The 20,038-nt window shown below is 44.6% G+C and overlaps 1 protein-coding gene across 1 annotated transcript in view; it reads left to right on the top strand.

Moving 5' to 3' along the window:
• The window catches only part of LOC123996440 (gamma-aminobutyric acid receptor subunit alpha-5-like), a 77,814-nt gene that overhangs the window by 15,186 nt on the left and 42,590 nt on the right, over positions 1–20,038 (top strand). The window contains exon 6 of the mRNA XM_046299808.1: positions 6,500–6,582. Coding sequence (XP_046155764.1) covers positions 6,500–6,582 — 83 coding nt within the window. The remainder of the gene's footprint in view (positions 1–6,499; positions 6,583–20,038) is intronic.

The following is a 20,038-nucleotide window of genomic DNA, read 5'->3' as shown; positions in this document are numbered from 1 at the left end:
ACCATATGACATTCTCCCAATCTTCTTCTGGATCATCCGAATGCTCTCTAGCTAACTTCAGATGGGCCTGGACATGTACTGGCTTACGCAGGGGGACACATCTGGCACTGCAGGATTTGAGTCCCTGGCGGCCTAGTGTGTTACTGATGGTAGGTTTTGTTACTTTGGTCCCAGCTCTCTGCAGGTCATTCACTAGGTCCCCCCGTGTGGTTCTGGGATTTTTTCTCACCTTTCTTGTGATCATTTTGACCCCACGGGGTGAGATCTTGCGTGGAGCCCCAGGTCGAGGTAGATTATCAGTGGTCTTGTATGTCTTCCATTTCCTAATAATTGCTCCCACAGTTGATTTCTTCAAACCAAGCTGCTTACCTATTGCAGATTCAGTCTTCCCAGTCTGGTGCAGGTTTACAATTTTGTTTCTGGTGTCCTTTGACAGCTCTTTGGTCTTCGCCATAGTGGAGTTTGGAGTGTGACTGTTTGAGGTTGTGGACAGGTGTCTTTATACAGATGACAAGTTCAAACAGGTGCCATTAATACAGGTAACGAGTGGAGGGCAGAGGAGCCTCTTAAAGAAGAAGGTACAGGTCTGTGAGAGCCAGAAATCTTGCTTGATTGTTGGTGACCAAATACTTATTTTCCACAATAATTTGCAAATAAATTCATTAAAAATACTACAATGTGATTTTGTGGATTTTTTTTTCTCATGACAATTACAGGCCTCTCTCATCTTTTTAAGTGGGAGAACTTGCACAATTGGTGGCTGACTAAATACTTTTTTGCACCACTGTATACCTGCGTATTTTGTCGGTGTATTTCATCAGCCTCGGCCTGGTGAAGGGCGCAGTAGATACAGTACTACACCAGAGAATTTGCCTCCTTTGGTGCAAGCACTGTGCTTCTACCCCTGCATTGCTTGCTGTTTGGGGTTTCAGGCTGGGTTTCTGTTTACAGCACTTTGTGACATCAGCTGATGTAAGAAGGGCTTTATAAATACATTTGATTTGATTTTGATTTGTGGGTGGTCCACTGCGACAACCATGGGGTCACCGAGCCGCTCAGCCAGTCCGCCAGAGGCTGCCGAGGTACACCATCCACCTTGGTAGATTAGAAAAGAAACCTGTTGCTAGCAGATCTAATTTACATACACGTGGTCATCTCCTAAAAACAAAAGATGCCTAACATTGGCAGCCTGGAAGATAGCCCCGCAGTTCTCCGTGGCATGGTACAGGCCCACCTGACTAACCTTGGCAGCCTGGAGGATAGCCATCCCTGCCCCGCAGTTCTCCGTGGCATGGAACAGGTCCACCTGACTAACCTTGGCAGCCTGGAGGATAGCCATCCCTGCCCCGCAGTTCTCCGTGGCATGGAACAGGTCCACCTGACTAACCTTGGCAGCCTGGAACTAAATGTCATAGTTCTGCTGTCTGGTGTATCGTCATGCTCATTCTACTATAGAACTAAATGTCATAGTTCTGCTGTCTGGTGTATCGTCATGCTCATTCTACTATAGAACTAAATGTCATAGTTCTGCTGTCTGGTGTATCGTCATGCTCATTCTACTATAGAACTAAATGTCATAGTTCTGCTGTCTGGTGTATCGTCATGCTCATTCTACTATAGAACTAAATGTCATAGTTCTGCTGTCTGGTGTATCGTCATGCTCATTCTACTATAGAACTAAATGTCATAGTTCTGCTGTCTGGTGTATCGTCATGCTCATTCTACTATAGAACTAAATGTCATAGTTCTGCTGTCTATTGTCGTACTGGTTTGTTACATAGGGTTTGTTAGCTTGTTATGTAGCTAGTTACAGTAAATATGTCATAGTATAATGGTATTAGGAGACTCTATCTCTACACCATTATTCAGTCATTATACATAGCTGATATTGTCATGTTTGAGACTCAAACATCAAGCAGTCCATATAGCAGCCTCTGGAGATTTGACTGCGAGACCCTTGCTGTAGGAGTACATCCTATAATACTCCCACCCACACACACACTCCCACACACACACAGAGACCAACACCACTATATAGATCACAGTGGTGTGGAGACCAGCCAACACCACTATATAGGTCACAGTGGTGTGGAGACCAACACCACTATATAGATCACAGTGGTGTGGAGACCAGCCAACACCACTATATAGATCACAGTGGTGTGGAGACCAGCCAACACCACTATATAGATCACAGTGGTGTGGAGACCAGCCAACACCACTATATAGATCACAGTGGTGTGGAGACCAGCCAACACCACTATATAGATCACAGTGGTGTGGAGACCAGCCAACACCACTATATAGATCACATGTGGAGACCAGCCAACACCACTATATAGATCACAGTGGTGTGGAGACCAGCCAACACCACTATATAGATCACAGTGGTGTGGAGACCAGCCAACACCACTAGATCACAGTGGTGTGGAGACACCACATCACAGTGGTGTGGAGACCAGCCAACACCACTATATAGATCACAGTGGTGTGGAGACCAGCCAACACCACTATATAGATCACAGTGGTGTGGAGACCAGCCAACACCACTATATAGATCACAGTGGTGTGGAGACCAACACCACTATACAGATCACACATCATTCCAACACACTTCAGTCTCTGCACCAATACAGGCTGGTCAAGTCTATGAACACAGTATCCAGTCAATATAATCCACAAATGTAAACATTGCTGTAACAGTGCTGTGGCTAGAATGAAAACCTGAGTCCATCCTACTCAAAATATTATTTTCCTTGGAAGTAGACAGGCTCCTTCTAATTGTCTAGCGACGCCAATACTTTGGCCCCCCCCAAAAATCCAACTTAGATATGGGCCAGCAGTTATTCAGTAGAGTGGTACCAACTCAAAAGAGGGAGGACAAATGGTGACTTCAACAACTTGGGGACTTCATGACATTCTAGGGACAGATTGAACATGTTAAAGGGCGAGCAATGTGGTCTGCAGGTTAGGGCACAATAGCACCCTATTCCCTATGTAGTGCGCTACTTTAGACCAGAGCCCTATGGCACCCTATTCCCTATGTAGTGCACTACTTTAGACCAGAGCCCTATGGCACCCTATTCCCTATGTAGTGCACTACTTTAGACCAGAGCCGTATAGAACCCTATTCCCTATGCAGTGCACTACTTTAGAACCCTATTCCCTATGCAGTGCACTACTTTAGACCAGAGCCCTATGGCGCCCTATTCCCTATATAGTGCACTACTTTAGACGAGGGTATAGTGTGTATAGTATATAATGATTCAGATTTTAAAAACATTCAGATTAAAATAAAAAAAAGTCATACTGTATATACTTTTAAAAATTCATGAAAACATTTTTTTTGTGCTTTTTTGGTCTTAATTTAAGGTTAGTGTGCAGTTTGGTTAAAGTTATGGTTAAGGTTAGGGTTAGGTTCAGAGCTGCCTCCAGAACTAGATTCATGATGACAAAACGCTAACCTGCTATTGTGTTGTGGCTCTGCATATACTTCCTGCTAATGACCAGAGAATCTTCTGTTAACATGCCCCTCTTCTTACCCAGAGGCACAGATTGATCTCAGACGAACATCCATTGGTTTTGTAATGAGATAATTGAAAGTGGAAGAGCTGGAGGAATGCTATTGACACTCCTTAAAGGAGACGAAATAGAAAATCCTTGACGTGTTTCCAAGCTGATTCAGGAACAGTCAATTTAGTGATCTGCTAATAGAGCACCAATGTTTTGCTGTGGTTGGCTATCACGCAGCTCTGCACCCACTGTTGGGATTTCAAATCACTTTGGGATAGCCACGGCCTAGTGGCTCTATTTATGTCCTGGGGACTCTATTTACAGACTAGGAGCCCTATTTACAGCCCAGGGGCTCTATTCACAGCGTGAATAGTCCACCAGATGGAGGTGTAGTTCCTGTGTAGTCCACCAGAGGGAGGTGTAGTTTCCGTGTAGACCACCAGAAGTGTAGTTCCTGTGTAGTCCACTAGAGGGAGGTGTAGGACAATAGATTGAGGAGGTGTGCTCTTATTTAGTCTTGCAAAACTAGATTCTGTGAAGAATGTTTTGATGTGTATTAATAATGAAGGGCACTGTGCTTTTACTGGTTGTTTCTCCTCTACGCCTTTCTCACTCAAACACCCACAGCCACACACACCCTGAGCACCCGCCCCTCCGTGCCCTTGTCACTCAAACTCAAACACCCACAAGCACAGCCTCACACCTCCTGAGCCCCCGCTTCCTCACACCTCCTGAGCCCCCGCTCCCTTCCGTTTTCAACTTTTGAATTTTCCAATCCAAAAACAACATAAGGTCTCACACCTCATACTTCATTTACCAGACGTGTGTCCTCTCCTCTACTGCACATTTCCTGTGGGGATTCTTACTCCAATGCTTTACGTAAGGAACTTAGATTAAAACCATAAATGATCGATGTCCGATTACATTATAAGATTTATTGGAACAAAATGTTCATATATGGGCTGGGGAACATTGTTGTATTTGATTGGACCACATTATGAACAGAGACATACCTGTATATACCATCTGCTGGTAGACTGAATAATGCTGATCTTATTGGACCGCTTTTGGAAAGCCAGGTGGTGATGATGAACTTTCTCCAGTAGATGGCAGTCTAGGGTCACAGTTTTCAGATGGGATACTGGTACGCTGTTTTGAGACAGCTGGACAATACACATCACTCTTGGAATGCTGTTCCCATGAGATCACATGGCATTCCAACTAAAACCCACCTATGATTTATTGAGTGAGCAAATGACAGAGATAGACAGGGATAAAGAGGGAGAGAGAGACAAGAGAGAAGAGCTGTATTTTAGCGAAAATGTGTTTTTTCAAGGTTCTGTTTTTCCCATTTGTTTTCATGTTTTTGCTCTCTACTTAAAAAAAATAGAAACCAACTAATATTGGATGTTGTAAGTCCACAACAACACTTAAACTACATCAGGAGACCACTTGTGGAGTCTTTATAGTGTTAAAGGGTCCTATATTTGGTTTATAGTGTTAAAGGGTCCTATATTTGGTTTATAGTGTTAAAGGGCCCTATATTTGGTTTATAGTGTTAAAGGGTCCTATATTTGGTTTATAGTGTTAAAGGGCCCTATATTTGGTTTATAGTGTTAAAGGGCCCTATATTTGGTTTATAGTGTTAAAGGGTCCTATATTTGGTTTATAGTGTTAAAGGGTCCTATATTTGGTTTATAGTGTTAAAGGGCCCTATATTTGGTTTATAGTGTTAAAGGGTCCTATATTTGGTTTATAGTGTTAAAGGGCCCTATATTTGGTTTATAGTGTTAAAGGGCCCTCCCTATATTTGGTTTATAGGGTTAAAGGGCCCTATATTTGGTTTATAGGGTTAAAGGGTCCTATATTTGGTTTATAGTGTTAAGGGGCCCTATATTTGGTTTGTAGTGTTAAAGGTTTATATTTGGTTTATAGGGTTAAAGGGCCCAAACTTCTCCGGCAATGAATGTCTCTTTCTTATCTCTAAATATCTCTAAATATTCTTATTAACAGAAGACGCAATAAGTCTTCATGATGTAAATGTTTTGACCTCTTGTTATAGCAAATAATGCAGGATTTTGTTCCTGTTTCTATATAATATCAAACATTGTGATCTAAATGGATGAATGTGATCATAAAACACGTAATAGTGATGATGATGATGATGATGTATTGTAAAATAATCATGATGTTGTCTTGTAACTTCTCTATGTTAATCATGTCAAAGCATAAATTGCTCTTCTGGTTTTGTAGTAACACGGTAATTAGTCTATTAACACCGTGCTCTGGCATAGTAATGGAATCCTGGGTGAAATGGAGTTGAGCAGCTGATGATATGACGATTAATTAGAACTTCTTAGAGGGCAGTATTCGGAAGTTTGGGTGACTGAGGTTCCCAAAGTACACTGCCTGTTACTCAGGCCCGGAAGCTAGGATATGCGTATGCATGGTAGTATTGGATAGAAACCCCTCTAAAGTTTCTGAAACTGTTAAAATGATATGTGTGAGTATAACAGACCTGATTTGGCAGGCGAAACCCTGAGGACAATCCATCCAGGATTTTTTTGTTGTTGAGGTCATTGGATTTTCCAATTCTGATTCAAGATGAAGATCTTCAAAGGTAAGCGATTTATTTAATTTATTTCTGTTTGGTTGGAAAATGTTTTTCATGGTTTTGAATGCGGGACGCTGTCCTCAGATAATCACATGGTATGCTTTCGCTGTAAAGCCTTTTTGAAATCTGACAAAGTGACTGGATTAACAAGAAGTTCATCTTAAAACCGATGTATAACACTTGTATTTTTTATTTTTGTTTATATTTTTTATGAATGTTTATTATAACTATTTCTGTATTTTGAATCTGGCGCTCTGCAATTTCACCGGATGTTGTCGTGGTGGGTCGCTAGCGGAAACCTGCACCAGAAAGGTTAATAATTGTAATGAATCACGATCACAATATCATTTGTAATCTCTGATGTCTCTCCAGGTTAACCATCTCAGCAGAATGCCCCATGCAGTTAGAGGACTTCCCCATGGATGCCCACGCCTGTCCTCTTAAGTTTGGAAGCTGTAAGTTAATAAGACTCCTCAGTAAACACGTCTGGCATTACGGATCTGATATTATCACACACACACACACACACACACACACACACACACACACACACACACACACACACACACACACACACACACACACACACACACACACACACACACACACACACACACACACACACACACACACACACACACACACACACACATGATGCTTCTCCTGTGAGTCTGTACCTCTGTCCCAATGCTGTGAAGGTCAGGTTCTGTGGAAGGTCATTAGTAAAAACAAAACAATAATGGTCCAACCTGGCTTCCCTGCGGTACGCCACATTCAACACAATTTGCATTAGAGAGGCTCGCGGAAAGCGCAGTGGTCTAAGGCACTGCATCGCAGTGCAAGCTGTGCCACCAGAGACTCTGGGTTCGAGCCCAGGCTCTGTCGCAGCCAGCCGCGACTGGGAGGTCCGTGGGGCGATGCACAATTGGCTTAGTGTCGTCCAGGTCAGGGTAGGTTTGGCCTGTAGGGATATCCTTGTCTCATCGTGCACTAGCGACTCCTGTGGTGGGCCGGGCGAAGTGCATGCTGAGTGCACGGTGTTTCCTCTGACACATTGGTGCGGCTGGCTTCCGGGTTGGATGTGTGCTGTGTTAAGAAGCAGTGCGGCTTGGTTGGGTTGTGTTTCGGAGGACGCATGGCTCTCGACCTTCGTCTCTCCCGAGCCGTACGGGAGTTGTAGTGATGAGACAAGATAGTAAATACTAACAATTGGATACCACAAAATTGGGGAGAAAAATTTAAAAAAGAAAAAAGATAGGTAACTCTCACTCCATGATAAGGCAGAGGAAATCCATAACACCTATTTTTTTCAGCAATAGGTTTTGATCCATGACATCAAAAGCTGCACGGAAGTTTAACAGAACAGCTCCCACTATCTTCTTACTATATTTCTTTCAGCCAATCATTAGGCTTTTGTGCCAGTGCCGAGCATGTTGAGTGCCCTTCCCTATAATCATGCAGAAAGTCTGTTGTTAACATGTTTTCTGTAAAATAACATTGTATTTGGTCAAACACTAATTTTTCCAACAGTTTGTTTATCACCGGTAACAGGCTGATTGGTCGGCTGTTTGAACCATTAAAGGGGTGCTCTGATTGGTCGGCTGTTTGAACCATTGAAGGGGTGCTCTGATTGGTCGGCTGTTTGAACCATTAAAGGGGTGCTCTGATTGGTTGGCTGTTTGAACCATTAAAGGGCTACTCTGATTGGTCAGCTGTTTGAACCATTAAAGGTGTGCTCTGCTATTTTTGGACAGCAGATTTACCTTTGACACCCTCCAGGCCTGAGGGCACCCTCCATCTTCTAGGCTTAGATTAAAGATGTGGCAAACAGGAGTCACAATGTATTCTGCTACCAACCTCTGTAATTTACCATCCAGGTTGTCGGGAACCAGGTGGTTTGTCCTCATTTATATATATTTTAAAAATGACCTCTTCCACATCCACTTTGTGGAACAGAAAACTACAGCGCTTGTCTTTCATTATTTTGTCTGTTTTACATGAATATGAAGGTTCAGCGTTTGTTGTCTGCATGTCACACAGCAGTGTATAAAGGGGGGAAGGGGCGTCAATGTAAATAGTCTGAGTGGCCATTTGATTAATTGTTCAGCAGTCTTATGCTTGGCTTGGGGGTAGAAGCTGTTAAGGAGCCTCTTGGACCTAGACTTGGCGCTCTGGTACCGCTTGACCTGCGGTAGCAGAGAAAACAGTCTATGACTTGGGTGACTGGAGTCTCTGACAATTGACGGGGGTAACTGCCTGAACAGGCAGTTAACCCATTGTTCCCAGGTCGTTATTGAAAATAAGAATATGTTCTTAACTGACTTGCCTGGTTAAATAAAGGTAAAATAAAATAAATAAAATTATGGGCTCTCTTTTGACACCGCATATTATATAGTTCCTGGATGGCAGGAAGTGATGTACTGGGCCGTACGTACCACCCGCTATAGGGCCTTCCTCTGACACCGCCTGGTATAGAGGTTCTGGATGGCAGGAAGCCCCAGTGATGTACTGGGCCGTACGTACCACCCTCTATAGGGCCTTCCTCTGACACCGCCTGGTATAGAGGTTCTGGATGGCAGGAAGCCCCAGTGATGTACTGGGCCGTATGTACCACCCTCTATAGGGCCTTCCTCTGACACCGCCTGGTATAGAGGTTCTGGATGGCAGGAAGCCCCAGTGATGTACTGGGCCAAACACATTACCCTCTGTAACGCCTTATGGTTAGATGTTGAACAGTTGCCATACCAGGCGGTGACTGGTCAGGATGCTCTCGATGGTGCAGCTGTAGAACATTTTGAGGATATGGGGACCCATGCCAAATCTTTTCTCCAAAGGGGGAAAAGGTTTTGTTATGCCCTCTTCACAACTGTCTTGGTGTGTTTGGACCATGATAGTTTGTTGGTGATGTGGACGCCAAGGAATTTGAAACTCTCGACCCGCTCCACTACAGCTCCATTGATGTTAATGGAGGCCTGTTCGGCCCGCCTTTTCATGTAGTCCACGATCAGCTCCTTTGTCTTGCTCACATTGAGGGAGAGGTTGATGACCTGGCACCACACTGCCAGTTCTCTGACCTTCTAGGCTGTCTCGTCGTTGTTGGTGATCAGATTAAATATGAATATTTTCTTAACTCTTGAACTGCACTGTTGGTAAAGGGCTTGTAAGTAAGCATTTCACAGTAAGGTCTTCACTTGTTGTATTCGTCGCATTTGACAAAAAAACATTTGATATGTCATGTGACTTTGTAAATGAACCAATCACTTGCTCCAAGAATTCTCTCTGCTCTCTCTAAACCAATTAGTGCCTTGCAAATGTATTTGTCCCCCTTGGTGTTTTTCCTATTTTGTTGCATTACAACCTGTCATTTTAATAGATTTGTATTTGAATTGTAGCGGTATTTATTAGAGAGGGGTAAAGAAGGATTTTGTTTGGGCGCCAGGCAGGTATTGACCATGCCGAAAAGAAAAGAGTAGAATAGAGAGAGTACCACTACCAGACCCACACACATCAGCAGAAGAGACTGCGGAGAGAAAAGAGAATACACACCATATAAAACCACAGGGGTAACCCAAACACGAATACCTCATACAATAATACTAATACTAATAATGGCAGAGCAATTCAACAGCAACTTCATACAAGAACGAACCCAGTCATCAACATAGGATTTGCAATAATCTGTATTATTTTCTAGTGGATGAGTGCAGAGGGTATGAATGTGGGGGGTGTTCATCGACACAACTAAGGCCTTAAAAATGTCCACAGTCTTCTCGGCCACATGTCATTAGTACACCCCACCTCAACAGTTCACATAATATACAGCTTGCAAGTAACCTACTAAAATGTCCATCCAAATACTTCTGGGGAAATAATAGTCCAGCTCTAATGAACTTCAATGGGCAGTGCATTTAACAAATCGAGAGTCTGTTGCAGGGTAAAGCACTGGAATGAGAGCGAAGAGAACGAGAGAAAAAGATCAATCTTAGCTGTGGTCTTCAGGCCTGCCGGTGTCTGAATGTCCGATGGTTTGTTGGTTTGTTTGTTAAAGCTTCGCAACAATGTTGCTACTAATCCATGCGATCCATAACGGGCGCGGTCCCAAACAAAAACAACCACGATCTAAAGCGATCACACCGATGATTGAGTTAAATACTGTATAAACTACAAACGCTGAAAACAAACAAAACTTCTGCAGCACAGCACACACAATCAAACTGTCGCGCCACCCAAGACTTCCTCCCCAAAGAGCTGAACGAGCTCTCTTTATTTCCTCCTTCCTTACTGCTCATGCGCTCTTAAAGTGGCAGCGCACGGTGAAGGCTCTGAGCAGATTTCGCCACAACCTGTCATTTTAATAGATTTTTATTTGAATTTCATGTAATGGACATACAAAAATAGTCTATATTGGTGAAGTAAAATTAATAAATAAATAAAAGTGCATATGTATTCACCCCCTTTGCTATGAAGCCCCTAAATAAGATCAGGTGCAACCAAGTACCTTCAGAAGTCACATAATTAGTTAAATAAAATCCACCTGTGTGCAATCTAAGTGTCACATGATCTCAGTATATATACACCTGTTCTGAAAGGCCCCAGAGTCTGCAACACCACTAAGCAAGCAGCACCATGAAGACGAAGGAGCTCTCCAAACAGGTCAGGGACAAAGTTGTGGAGAAGTACAGATCAGGGTGACTTATAAAAAAATATCTGAAACTTTGAATATCCCCTGGAGCATCATTAAATCCATTGTTAAGAAATGTAAAGAATATGGCACCACAACAAACCTGTCGAGAGAGGGCCACCCACCAAAACTCACGGACCAGGCAACAAAAATTAGAGAGGCAGCAAAGAGATCAAACATAACACTGAAAAGCTGCAAAGCTCCACAGAGGAGACTGGAGAATCTGTCCATAGGACCACTTTAAGCTGTACACTCCACAGAGCTGGGCTTTATGGAGGAGTGGCCATAAGAAAGCCGCTCCTTAACGAACAAAATAAGCAAACACGTTTGGTGTTCGCCAAAAGGCATGTGGGAGACTCCCCAAACATATGGAAGAAGGTACTCTGGTCAGATGAGACTAAAATTGAGCTTTTTGGCCATCAATGAAAATGCTATGTCTAGCGCAAACCCAACACCTCTCATCACCCCGAGAACACCATCCCCACAGTGAAGCATGGTGGTGGCAGCATCATGCTGTGGGGATGTTTTTTATAGGCAGGTACTGGGAAACTGGTCAGAATTTAAGGAATGATAGATGGCGCTAAATACAGGGAAATTCTTGAGGGAAACCTGTGTCAGTCTTTCAGAGATTTGAGCCTGGGATGGAGGTTCACCTTCCAGCAGGACAATGACCCTAAGCATGCTGCTAAAGCAACACTCGAGTGGTTTAACAGAAATCATTTAAATCTCTTGAAATGGCCTTGTCAATGCCCAGACCTCAATCCAATTGAGAATCTGTGGTATGACTTAAAGATTGCTGTACACGAGCGGAACCCATCCAACTTGAAGGAGCTGGAGCAGTTTTGCCTTGAAGAATGTGCAAAAATCCCAGTGGCTAGATGTGCCAAGCTTATAGAGACATACCCCAAGAGACATGCAGCTGTAATTGCTGCAAAAGGTGGCTCTACAAAATATTGACTTTGGGGGGGTGAATAATTATGCACGCTCAATTTTTATTTTTTTGTCTTATTTCTTGTTTGTTTCACAATAAAAATATATTGCATCTTCAAAGTGGTAGGCATGTTAGGCACTATCCCCTATATTGTGCCCTATGGGCCCTGGTCAAAAGTCATGCACTATAAAGGGAACACAGTGCCATTTGGGACGTAAACCAAGACTATACCAGGGTATCCTGTCTTGTCAAGGGATAATAAGATAAGAGTTCCAGGGCCCGTAGGGTTGTCAGATGAGATGCTTGGCTAGACTGGCTGAAGAAACTTGCTTGGATAGAGGCTGTCAGAAGAGATGAGCGCTTGGCTAGAGGCTGTCAGAAGACATCAGCACGTGGCTAGAGGCTGTCAGAAGACATCAGCACGTGGCTAGAGGCTGTCAGAAGAGACTAGCGCTTGGCTAGAGGCTGTCAGAAGACATCAGCACGTGGCTAGAGGCTGTCAGAAGAGACTAGCTCTTGGCTAGAGGCTGTCAGAAGAGACTAGCTCTTGGATAGAGGCTGTCAGAAGAGATGAGCGCTTGGCTAGAGGCTGTCAGAAGAGATGAGCGCTTGGCTAGAGGCTGTCAGAAGAGATGAGCGCTTGGCTAGAGGCTGTCAGAAGAGATGAGTGCTTGGCTAGAGGCTGTCAGAAGAGACTAGTGCTTGGCTAGAGGCTGTCAGAAGAGACTAGCGCTTGGCTAGAGGCTGTCAGAAGAGACTAGCGCTTGGCTAGAGGCTGTCAGAAGAGACCAGCACGTGGCTAGAGGCTGTCAGAAGAGACTAGCGCTTGGCTAGAGGCTGTCAGAAGAGACTAGCGCTTGGCTAGAGGCTAGTGAGAAGAGACTAGTGCTTGGCTAGAGGCTGTCAGAAGAGACTAGTGCTTGGCTAGAGGCTGTCAGAAGAGACCAGCACGTGGCTAGAGGCTGTCAGAAGAGATGAGCGCTTGGCTAGAGGCTGTCAGAAGAGACCAGCACATGGCTGGAGGCTGTCAGAAGAGACTAGCGCTTGGCTAGAGGCTGTCAGAAGAATAGCGCTTGGCTAGAGGCTGTCAGAAGAGACGAGCTGTCACGCCCTGGGGGTTCTCCATGGTGTAATAGGTCAGAGCGTGACTAGGTTTTTTTTCTAGTTATTATAGTTCTATGTTGGTGTGTGGGTATGGTTCCCAATTGGAGGAAGCTTGCCTCTAATTGGGGATCATACTTAGTGTGTCCCTTTTCCCAGCTGCATTGTGGGATATTGTTTTGTTTAGTGCCTATGTGCGCTACGTACTGCACTTTTGTTAATTCTTTGTTGTTTTGAAGTTTCACTGTAATAAATATGTGGAACTCTACTCACGCTGCGCCTTGGTCCGATTATTTAAACGACAGTGGTGACACGAGCACTTGGCCAAGTAAGCTTTATTTGTCAGACTAAAAGTAGTGGTGTGACTAATGAATAAATTAATTTACTGCAGCCTCCAGTGATCTGTCCTCTGGTTTTAACTTGGTATTCAGTCCACAATCCCTTTGCAGTTCTAGCTACAACTGTAATTTACTGTGGTTAATTGATTGATTTAATTTATGAGATAATTAACACTTGTAGGCCAGAGACAACAGAGAGAGAGTGAGAGAGAGAGGATCCTCGGCTTCATTATTTCTCGATCTGGTCTCTCAGCATGGGACTTAAATGGCATCCTATTCCCTATGCCCCCCATGTGCCCTGTCCAAAGGTAGTTCGCTAAATAGGGAAGAGTGCCATTTGGCACTTAGCCTCCGTCTCCGACTCCATTAAACCTTAATTATTCCCTGTAACCTAATAAACATGACCCACCTAATAAACATGACCCAGCTAATAAACATGACCCAACTCAGCACTGCAGCTCACTCATTCATGATGTGAAGGTCTCTCAGCTGTCTTCACCTCCGCCTCTACCTGGTATAGAGACCGTGTTAATCACCACCACCTCCTCCTCTAACTGGTGTAGAGACAGTGTTAATCACCACCACCTCCTCCTCTAACTGGTATAGAGACCGTGTTAATCACCACCTCCTCCTCCTCTAACTGGTGTAGAGACAGTGTTAATCACCACCTCCTCTAACTGGTATACAGACAGTGTTAATCACCACCTCCTCCTCCTCTAACTGGTATAGAGACAGTGTTAATCACCACCTCCTCCTCCTCTAACTGGTATAGAGACAGTGTTAATCACCACCTCCTCCTCCTCTAACTGGTGTAGATACAGTGTTAATCACCACCTCCTCCTCCTCTAACTGGTATAGAGACAGTGTTAATCACCACCTCCTCCTCCTCTAACTGGTGTAGAGACAGTGTTAATCACCACCTCCTCCTCCTCTAACTGGTGTAGATACAGTGTTAATCACCACCTCCTCCTCCTCTAACTGGTATAGAGACAGTGTTAATCACCACCTCCTCCTCCTCTAACTGGTATAGAGACAGTGTTAATCACCACCTCCTCCTCCTCTAACTGGTGTAGATACAGTGTTAATCACCACCTCCTCCTCCTCTAACTGGTGTAGATACAGTGTTAATCACCACCTCCTCCTCCTCTAACTGGTATAGAGACAGTGTTAATCACCACCTCCTCCTCCTCTAACTGGTGTAGATACAGTGTTAATCACCACCTCCTCCTCTAACTGGTGTAGATACAGTGTTAATCACCACCTCCTCCTCCTCTAACTGGTATAGAGACAGTGTTAATCACCACCTCCTCCTCCTCTAACTGGTATAGAGACAGTGTTAATCACCACCTCCTCTAACTGGTATAGAGACAGTGTTAAATTACCACCACCTCCTCCTCTAACTGGTATAGAGACAGTGTTAATCACCTCCTCCTCTAACTGGTATAGAGACAGTGTTAAATTACCACCACCTCCTCCTCTAACTGGTATAGAGACAGTGTTAATCACCTCCTCCTCTAACTGGTATAGAGACAGTGTTAATCACCACCTCCTCCTCTAACTGGTGTAGAGACAGTGTTAATCACCACCTCCTCCTCTAACTGGTGTAGATACGGTGTTAATCACCTCCTCCTCTAACTGGTATAGAGACAGTGTTAATCACCACCACCTCCTCTAACTAGTATAGAGTGTTAATCACCTCCTCCTCCTCCTCCTCTAACTGGTATAGAGACAGTGTTAATCATCCCCTCCTCCTCTAACTGGTGTAGAGACAGTGTTAATCACCACCTCCTCCTCCTCTAACTGGTATAGAGACAGTGTTAATCACCACCTCCTCCTCCTCTAACTGGTATAGAGACAGTGTTAATCACCTCCTACTCCTCCTCTAACTGGTATAGAGAAAGTGTTAATCACCACCTCCTCCTCTAACTGGTATACAGACAGTGTTAATCACCACCTCCTCCTCCTCTAACTGGTATAGAGACAGTGTTAATCACCACCTCCTCCTCCTCTAACTGGTATAGAGACAGTGTTAATCACCACCTCCTCCTCCTCTAACTGGTATAGAGACAGTGTTAATCACCTCCACCTCCTCCTCTAACTGGTATAGAGACAGTGTTAATCACCTCCTACTCCTCCTCTAACTGGTATAGAGACAGTGTTAATCACCACCTCCTCCTCCTCTAACTGGTATAGAGACAGTGTTAATCACCACCTCCTCCTCCTCTAACTGGTGTAGAGACAGTGTTAATCACCACCTCCTCCTCCTCTAACTGGTATAGAGACAGTGTTAATCACCACCTCCTCCTCCTCTAACTGGTATAGAGACAGTGTTAATCACCACCTCCTCCTCCTCTAACTGGTATAGAGACAGTGTTAATCACCACCTCCTCCTCCTCTAACTGGTATAGAGACAGTGTTAATCACCTCCTACTCCTCCTCTAACTGGTATAGAGACAGTGTTAATCACCTCCTACTCCTCCTCTAACTGGTATAGAGACAGTGTTAATCACCACCTCCTCCTCCTCTAACTGGTGTAGAGACAGTGTTAATCACCACCTACTCCTCCTCTAACTGGTGTAGAGACAGTGTTAATCACCACCTCCTCCTCCTCTAACTGGTATAGAGACAGTGTTAATCACCACCTCCTCCTCCTCTAACTGGTATAGAGACAGTGTTAATCACCACCTCCTCCTCTAACTGGTATAGAGACAGTGTTAATCATCACCTCCTCCTCCTCTAACTGGTGTAGAGACAGTGTTAATCACCTCCTACTCCTCCTCTAACTGGTATAGAGACAGTGTTAATCACCTCCTACTCCTCCTCTAACTGGTATAGAGACAGTGTTAATCACCACCTCCTCCTCCTCTAACTGGTATAGAGACAGTGTTAATCACCTCCTACTCCTCCTCTAACTGGTGTAGAGACAGTGTTAATCACCTCCTACTCCTCCTCTAACTGGTATAGAGACAGTGTTAATCACCACCTCCTCCTCCTCTAACTGGTATAGAGACAGTGTTAATCACCACCTCCTCCTCCTCTAACTGGTATAGAGACAGTGTTAATCACCACCTCCTCCTCCTCTAACTGGTGTAGAGACAGTGTTAATCACCACCTCCTCCTCCTCTAACTGGTATAGAGACAGTGTTAATCACCACCTCCTCCTCCTCTAACTGGTGTAGATACAGTGTTAATCACCACCTCCTCCTCTAACTGACAGTGTTAATCACCACCTCCTCTAACTGGTATAGACAGTGTTAATCACCACCTCCTCCTCCTCTAACTGGTATAGAGACAGTGTTAATCACCACCTCCTCCTCCTCTAACTGGTGTAGAGACAGTGTTAATCACCACCTCCTCCTCCTCTAACTGGTGTAGATACAGTGTTAATCACCTCCTCCTCTAACTGGTATAGAGACAGTGTTAATCACCACCTCCTCTAACTGGTATAGAGACAGTGTTAATCACCACCACCTCCTCTAACTGGTGTAGAGACAGTGTTAATCACCTCCTCCTCTAACTGGTGTAGAGACAGTGTTAATCACCACCTCCTCCTCCTCTAACTGGTATAAAGACAGTGTTAATCACCTCCTCCTCTAACTGGTGTAGAGACAGTGTTAATCACCACCTCCTCCTCCTCTAACTGGTATAGAGACAGTGTTAATCACCTCCTCCTCTAACTGGTGTAGAGACAGTGTTAATCATCACCACCTCCTCTAACTGGTATATAGACAGTGTTAATCACCTCCTCCTCTAACTGGTGTAGAGACAGTGTTAATCACCACCACCACCTCCTCCTCTAACTGGTATAGAGACAGTGTTAATCACCACCTCCTCCTCTAACTGGTATAGAGACAGTGTTAATCACCTCCTCCTCTAACTGGTATAGAGACAGTGTTAATCACCTCCTCCTCTAACTGGTGTAGAGACAGTGTTAATCATCACCACCTCTAACTGGTATAGAGACAGTGTTAATCACCTCCTCCTCTAACTGGTGTAGAGACAGTGTTAATCACTGGATTGTCTGCTGCTCGCCATGCCGTGGGAGAACCTGGCCGCTCAGGTTTCCTCCTACTCCTCCTCTAACTGGTGTAGAGACAGTGTTAATCACCTCCTCCTCTAACTGGTATAGAGACAGTGTTAATCACCACCACCTCCTCCTCTAACTGCTGTAGAGACAGTGTTAATCACCACCTCCTCCTCCTCTAACTGGTATAGAGACAGTGTTAATCACCTCCTCCTCTAACTGGTATAGAGACAGTGTTAATCACCACCTCCTCCTCCTTTAACTGGTATAGAGACCGTGTTAATCACCTCCTCCTCTAACTGGTATAGAGACAGTGTTAATCACCACCTCCTCCTCCTCTAACTGGTATAGAGACAGTGTTAATCACCACCTCCTCCTCCTCTAACTGGTATAGAGACAGTGTTAATCACCACCTCCTCCTCTAACTGGTGTAGAGACAGTGTTAATCACCACCTCCTCCTCTAACTGGTATACGGACAGTGTTAATCACCTCCTCTAACTGGTATAGAGACAGTGTTAATCACCACCTCCTCCTCCTCTAACTGGTGTAGAGACAGTGTTAATCACCACCTCCTCCTCCTCTAACTGGTGTAGAGACAGTGTTAATCACCACCTCCTCCTCCTCTAACTGGTCTAGAGACAGAGTTAATCACCACCACCTCCTCCTCTAACTGGTATAGAGACAGTGTTAATCACCACCTCCTCCTCCTCTAACTGGTATAGAGACAGTGTTAATCACCACCTCCTCCTCCTCTAACTGGTGTAGAGACAGTGTTAATCACCACCACCTCCTCCTCTAACTGGTATAGAGACAGTGTTAATCACCACCTCCTCCTCCTCTAACTGGTATAGAGACAGTGTTAATCACCTCCTCCTCTAACTGGTATAGAGACAGTGTTAATCACCACCACCTCCTCCTCTAACTGGTATAGATACAGTGTTAATCACCACCACCTCCTCCTCTAACTGGTATAGAGACAGTGTTAATCACCACCTCCTCCTCCTCTAACTGGTATAGAGACCGTGTTAATCACCACCTCCTCCTCCTCTAACTGGTATAGAGACAGTGTTAATCACCACCTCCTCCTCTAACTGGTGTAGAGACAGTGTTAATCACCACCTCCTCCTCTAACTGGTATACGGACAGTGTTAATCACCTCCTCTAACTGGTATAGAGACAGTGTTAATCACCACCTCCTCCTCCTCTAACTGGTGTAGAGACAGTGTTAATCACCACCTCCTCCTCCTCTAACTGGTGTAGAGACAGTGTTAATCACCACCTCCTCCTCCTCTAACTGGTCTAGAGACAGTGTTAATCACCACCACCTCCTCCTCTAACTGGTATAGAGACAGTGTTAATCACCACCTCCTCCTCCTCTAACTGGTATAGAGACAGTGTTAATCACCACCTCCTCCTCCTCTAACTGGTATAGAGACAGTGTTAAATTACCACCTCCTCCTCCTCTAACTGGTATAGAGACAGTGTTAATCACCACCTCCTCCTCCTCTAACTCGTATATAGACAGTGTTAATCACCACCTCCTCTAACTGGTATAGTGACAGTGTTAAATTACCACCTCCTCCTCCTCTAACTGGTATAGAGACAGTGTTAATCACCACCTCCTCCTCCTCTAACTCGTATATAGACAGTGTTAATCACCACCTCCTCCTCCTCTAACTGGTATAGAGACAGTGTTAATCACCACCTCCTCCTCCTCTAACTGGTGTAGAGACAGTGTTAATCACCACCTCCTCCTACTCTAACTGGTATAGAGACAGTGTTAATCACCACCTCCTCCTCCTCTAACTGGTGTAGAGACAGTGTTAATCACCACCACCTCCTCCTCTAACTGGTATAGAGACAGTGTTAATCACCACCTCCTCCTCCTCTAACTGGTATAGAGACAGTGTTAATCACCTCCTCCTCTAACTGGTATAGAGACAGTGTTAATCACCACCACCTCCTCCTCTAACTGGTATAGATACAGTGTTAATCACCACCACCTCCTCCTCTAACTGGTATAGAGACAGTGTTAAACCACCTCCTCCTCCTCTAACTGGTATAGAGACCGTGTTAATCACCACCTCCTCCTCCTCTAACTGGTATAGAGACAGTGTTAATCACCTCCTCCTCCTCTAACACCTCCTCCTCCTCTAACTGGTATAGAGACAGTGTTAATCACCACCTCCTCCTCCTCTAACTGGTATAGAGACCGTGTTAATTACCACCTCCTCCTCCTCTAACTGGTATAGAGACAGTGTTAATCACCTCCTCCTCTAACTGGTATAGAGACAGTGTTAATCATCACCTCCTCCTCTAACTGGTATAGAGACAGTGTTAATCACCACCTCCTCCTCTAACTGGTATAGAGACAGTGTTAATCACCACCTCCTCCTCCTCTAACTGGTATAGAGACCGTGTTAATCACCACCTCCTCCTCCTCTAACTGGTATAGAGACAGTGTTAATCACCACCTCCTCCTCTAACTGGTATAGAGACAGTGTTAATCATCACCACCTCCTCTAACTGGTATAGAGACAGTGTTAATCACCACCTCCTCCTCCTCTAACTGGTATAGAGACAGTGTTAATCACCACCTCCTCCTCCCTAACTCTAACTGGTATAGAGACAGTGTTAATCACCACCTCCTCCTCCTCTAACTGGTATAGAGACAGTGTTAATCACCACCTCCTCCTCCTCTAACTGGTATAGAGACAGTGTTAATCACCACCTCCTCCTCCTCTAACTGGTATAGAGACAGTGTTAATCACCACCACCTCCTCCTCTAACTGGTATAGAGACAGTGTTAATCACCTCCTACTCCTCCTCTAACTG

Source organism: Oncorhynchus gorbuscha, linkage group LG15, assembly GCF_021184085.1.
Source record: "Oncorhynchus gorbuscha isolate QuinsamMale2020 ecotype Even-year linkage group LG15, OgorEven_v1.0, whole genome shotgun sequence".
Taxonomy (NCBI): Eukaryota; Metazoa; Chordata; class Actinopteri; order Salmoniformes; family Salmonidae; genus Oncorhynchus; species Oncorhynchus gorbuscha.
Note: the sequence above shows the minus strand (reverse complement) of the source record. Positions and strands in the feature narration are given on the sequence as shown.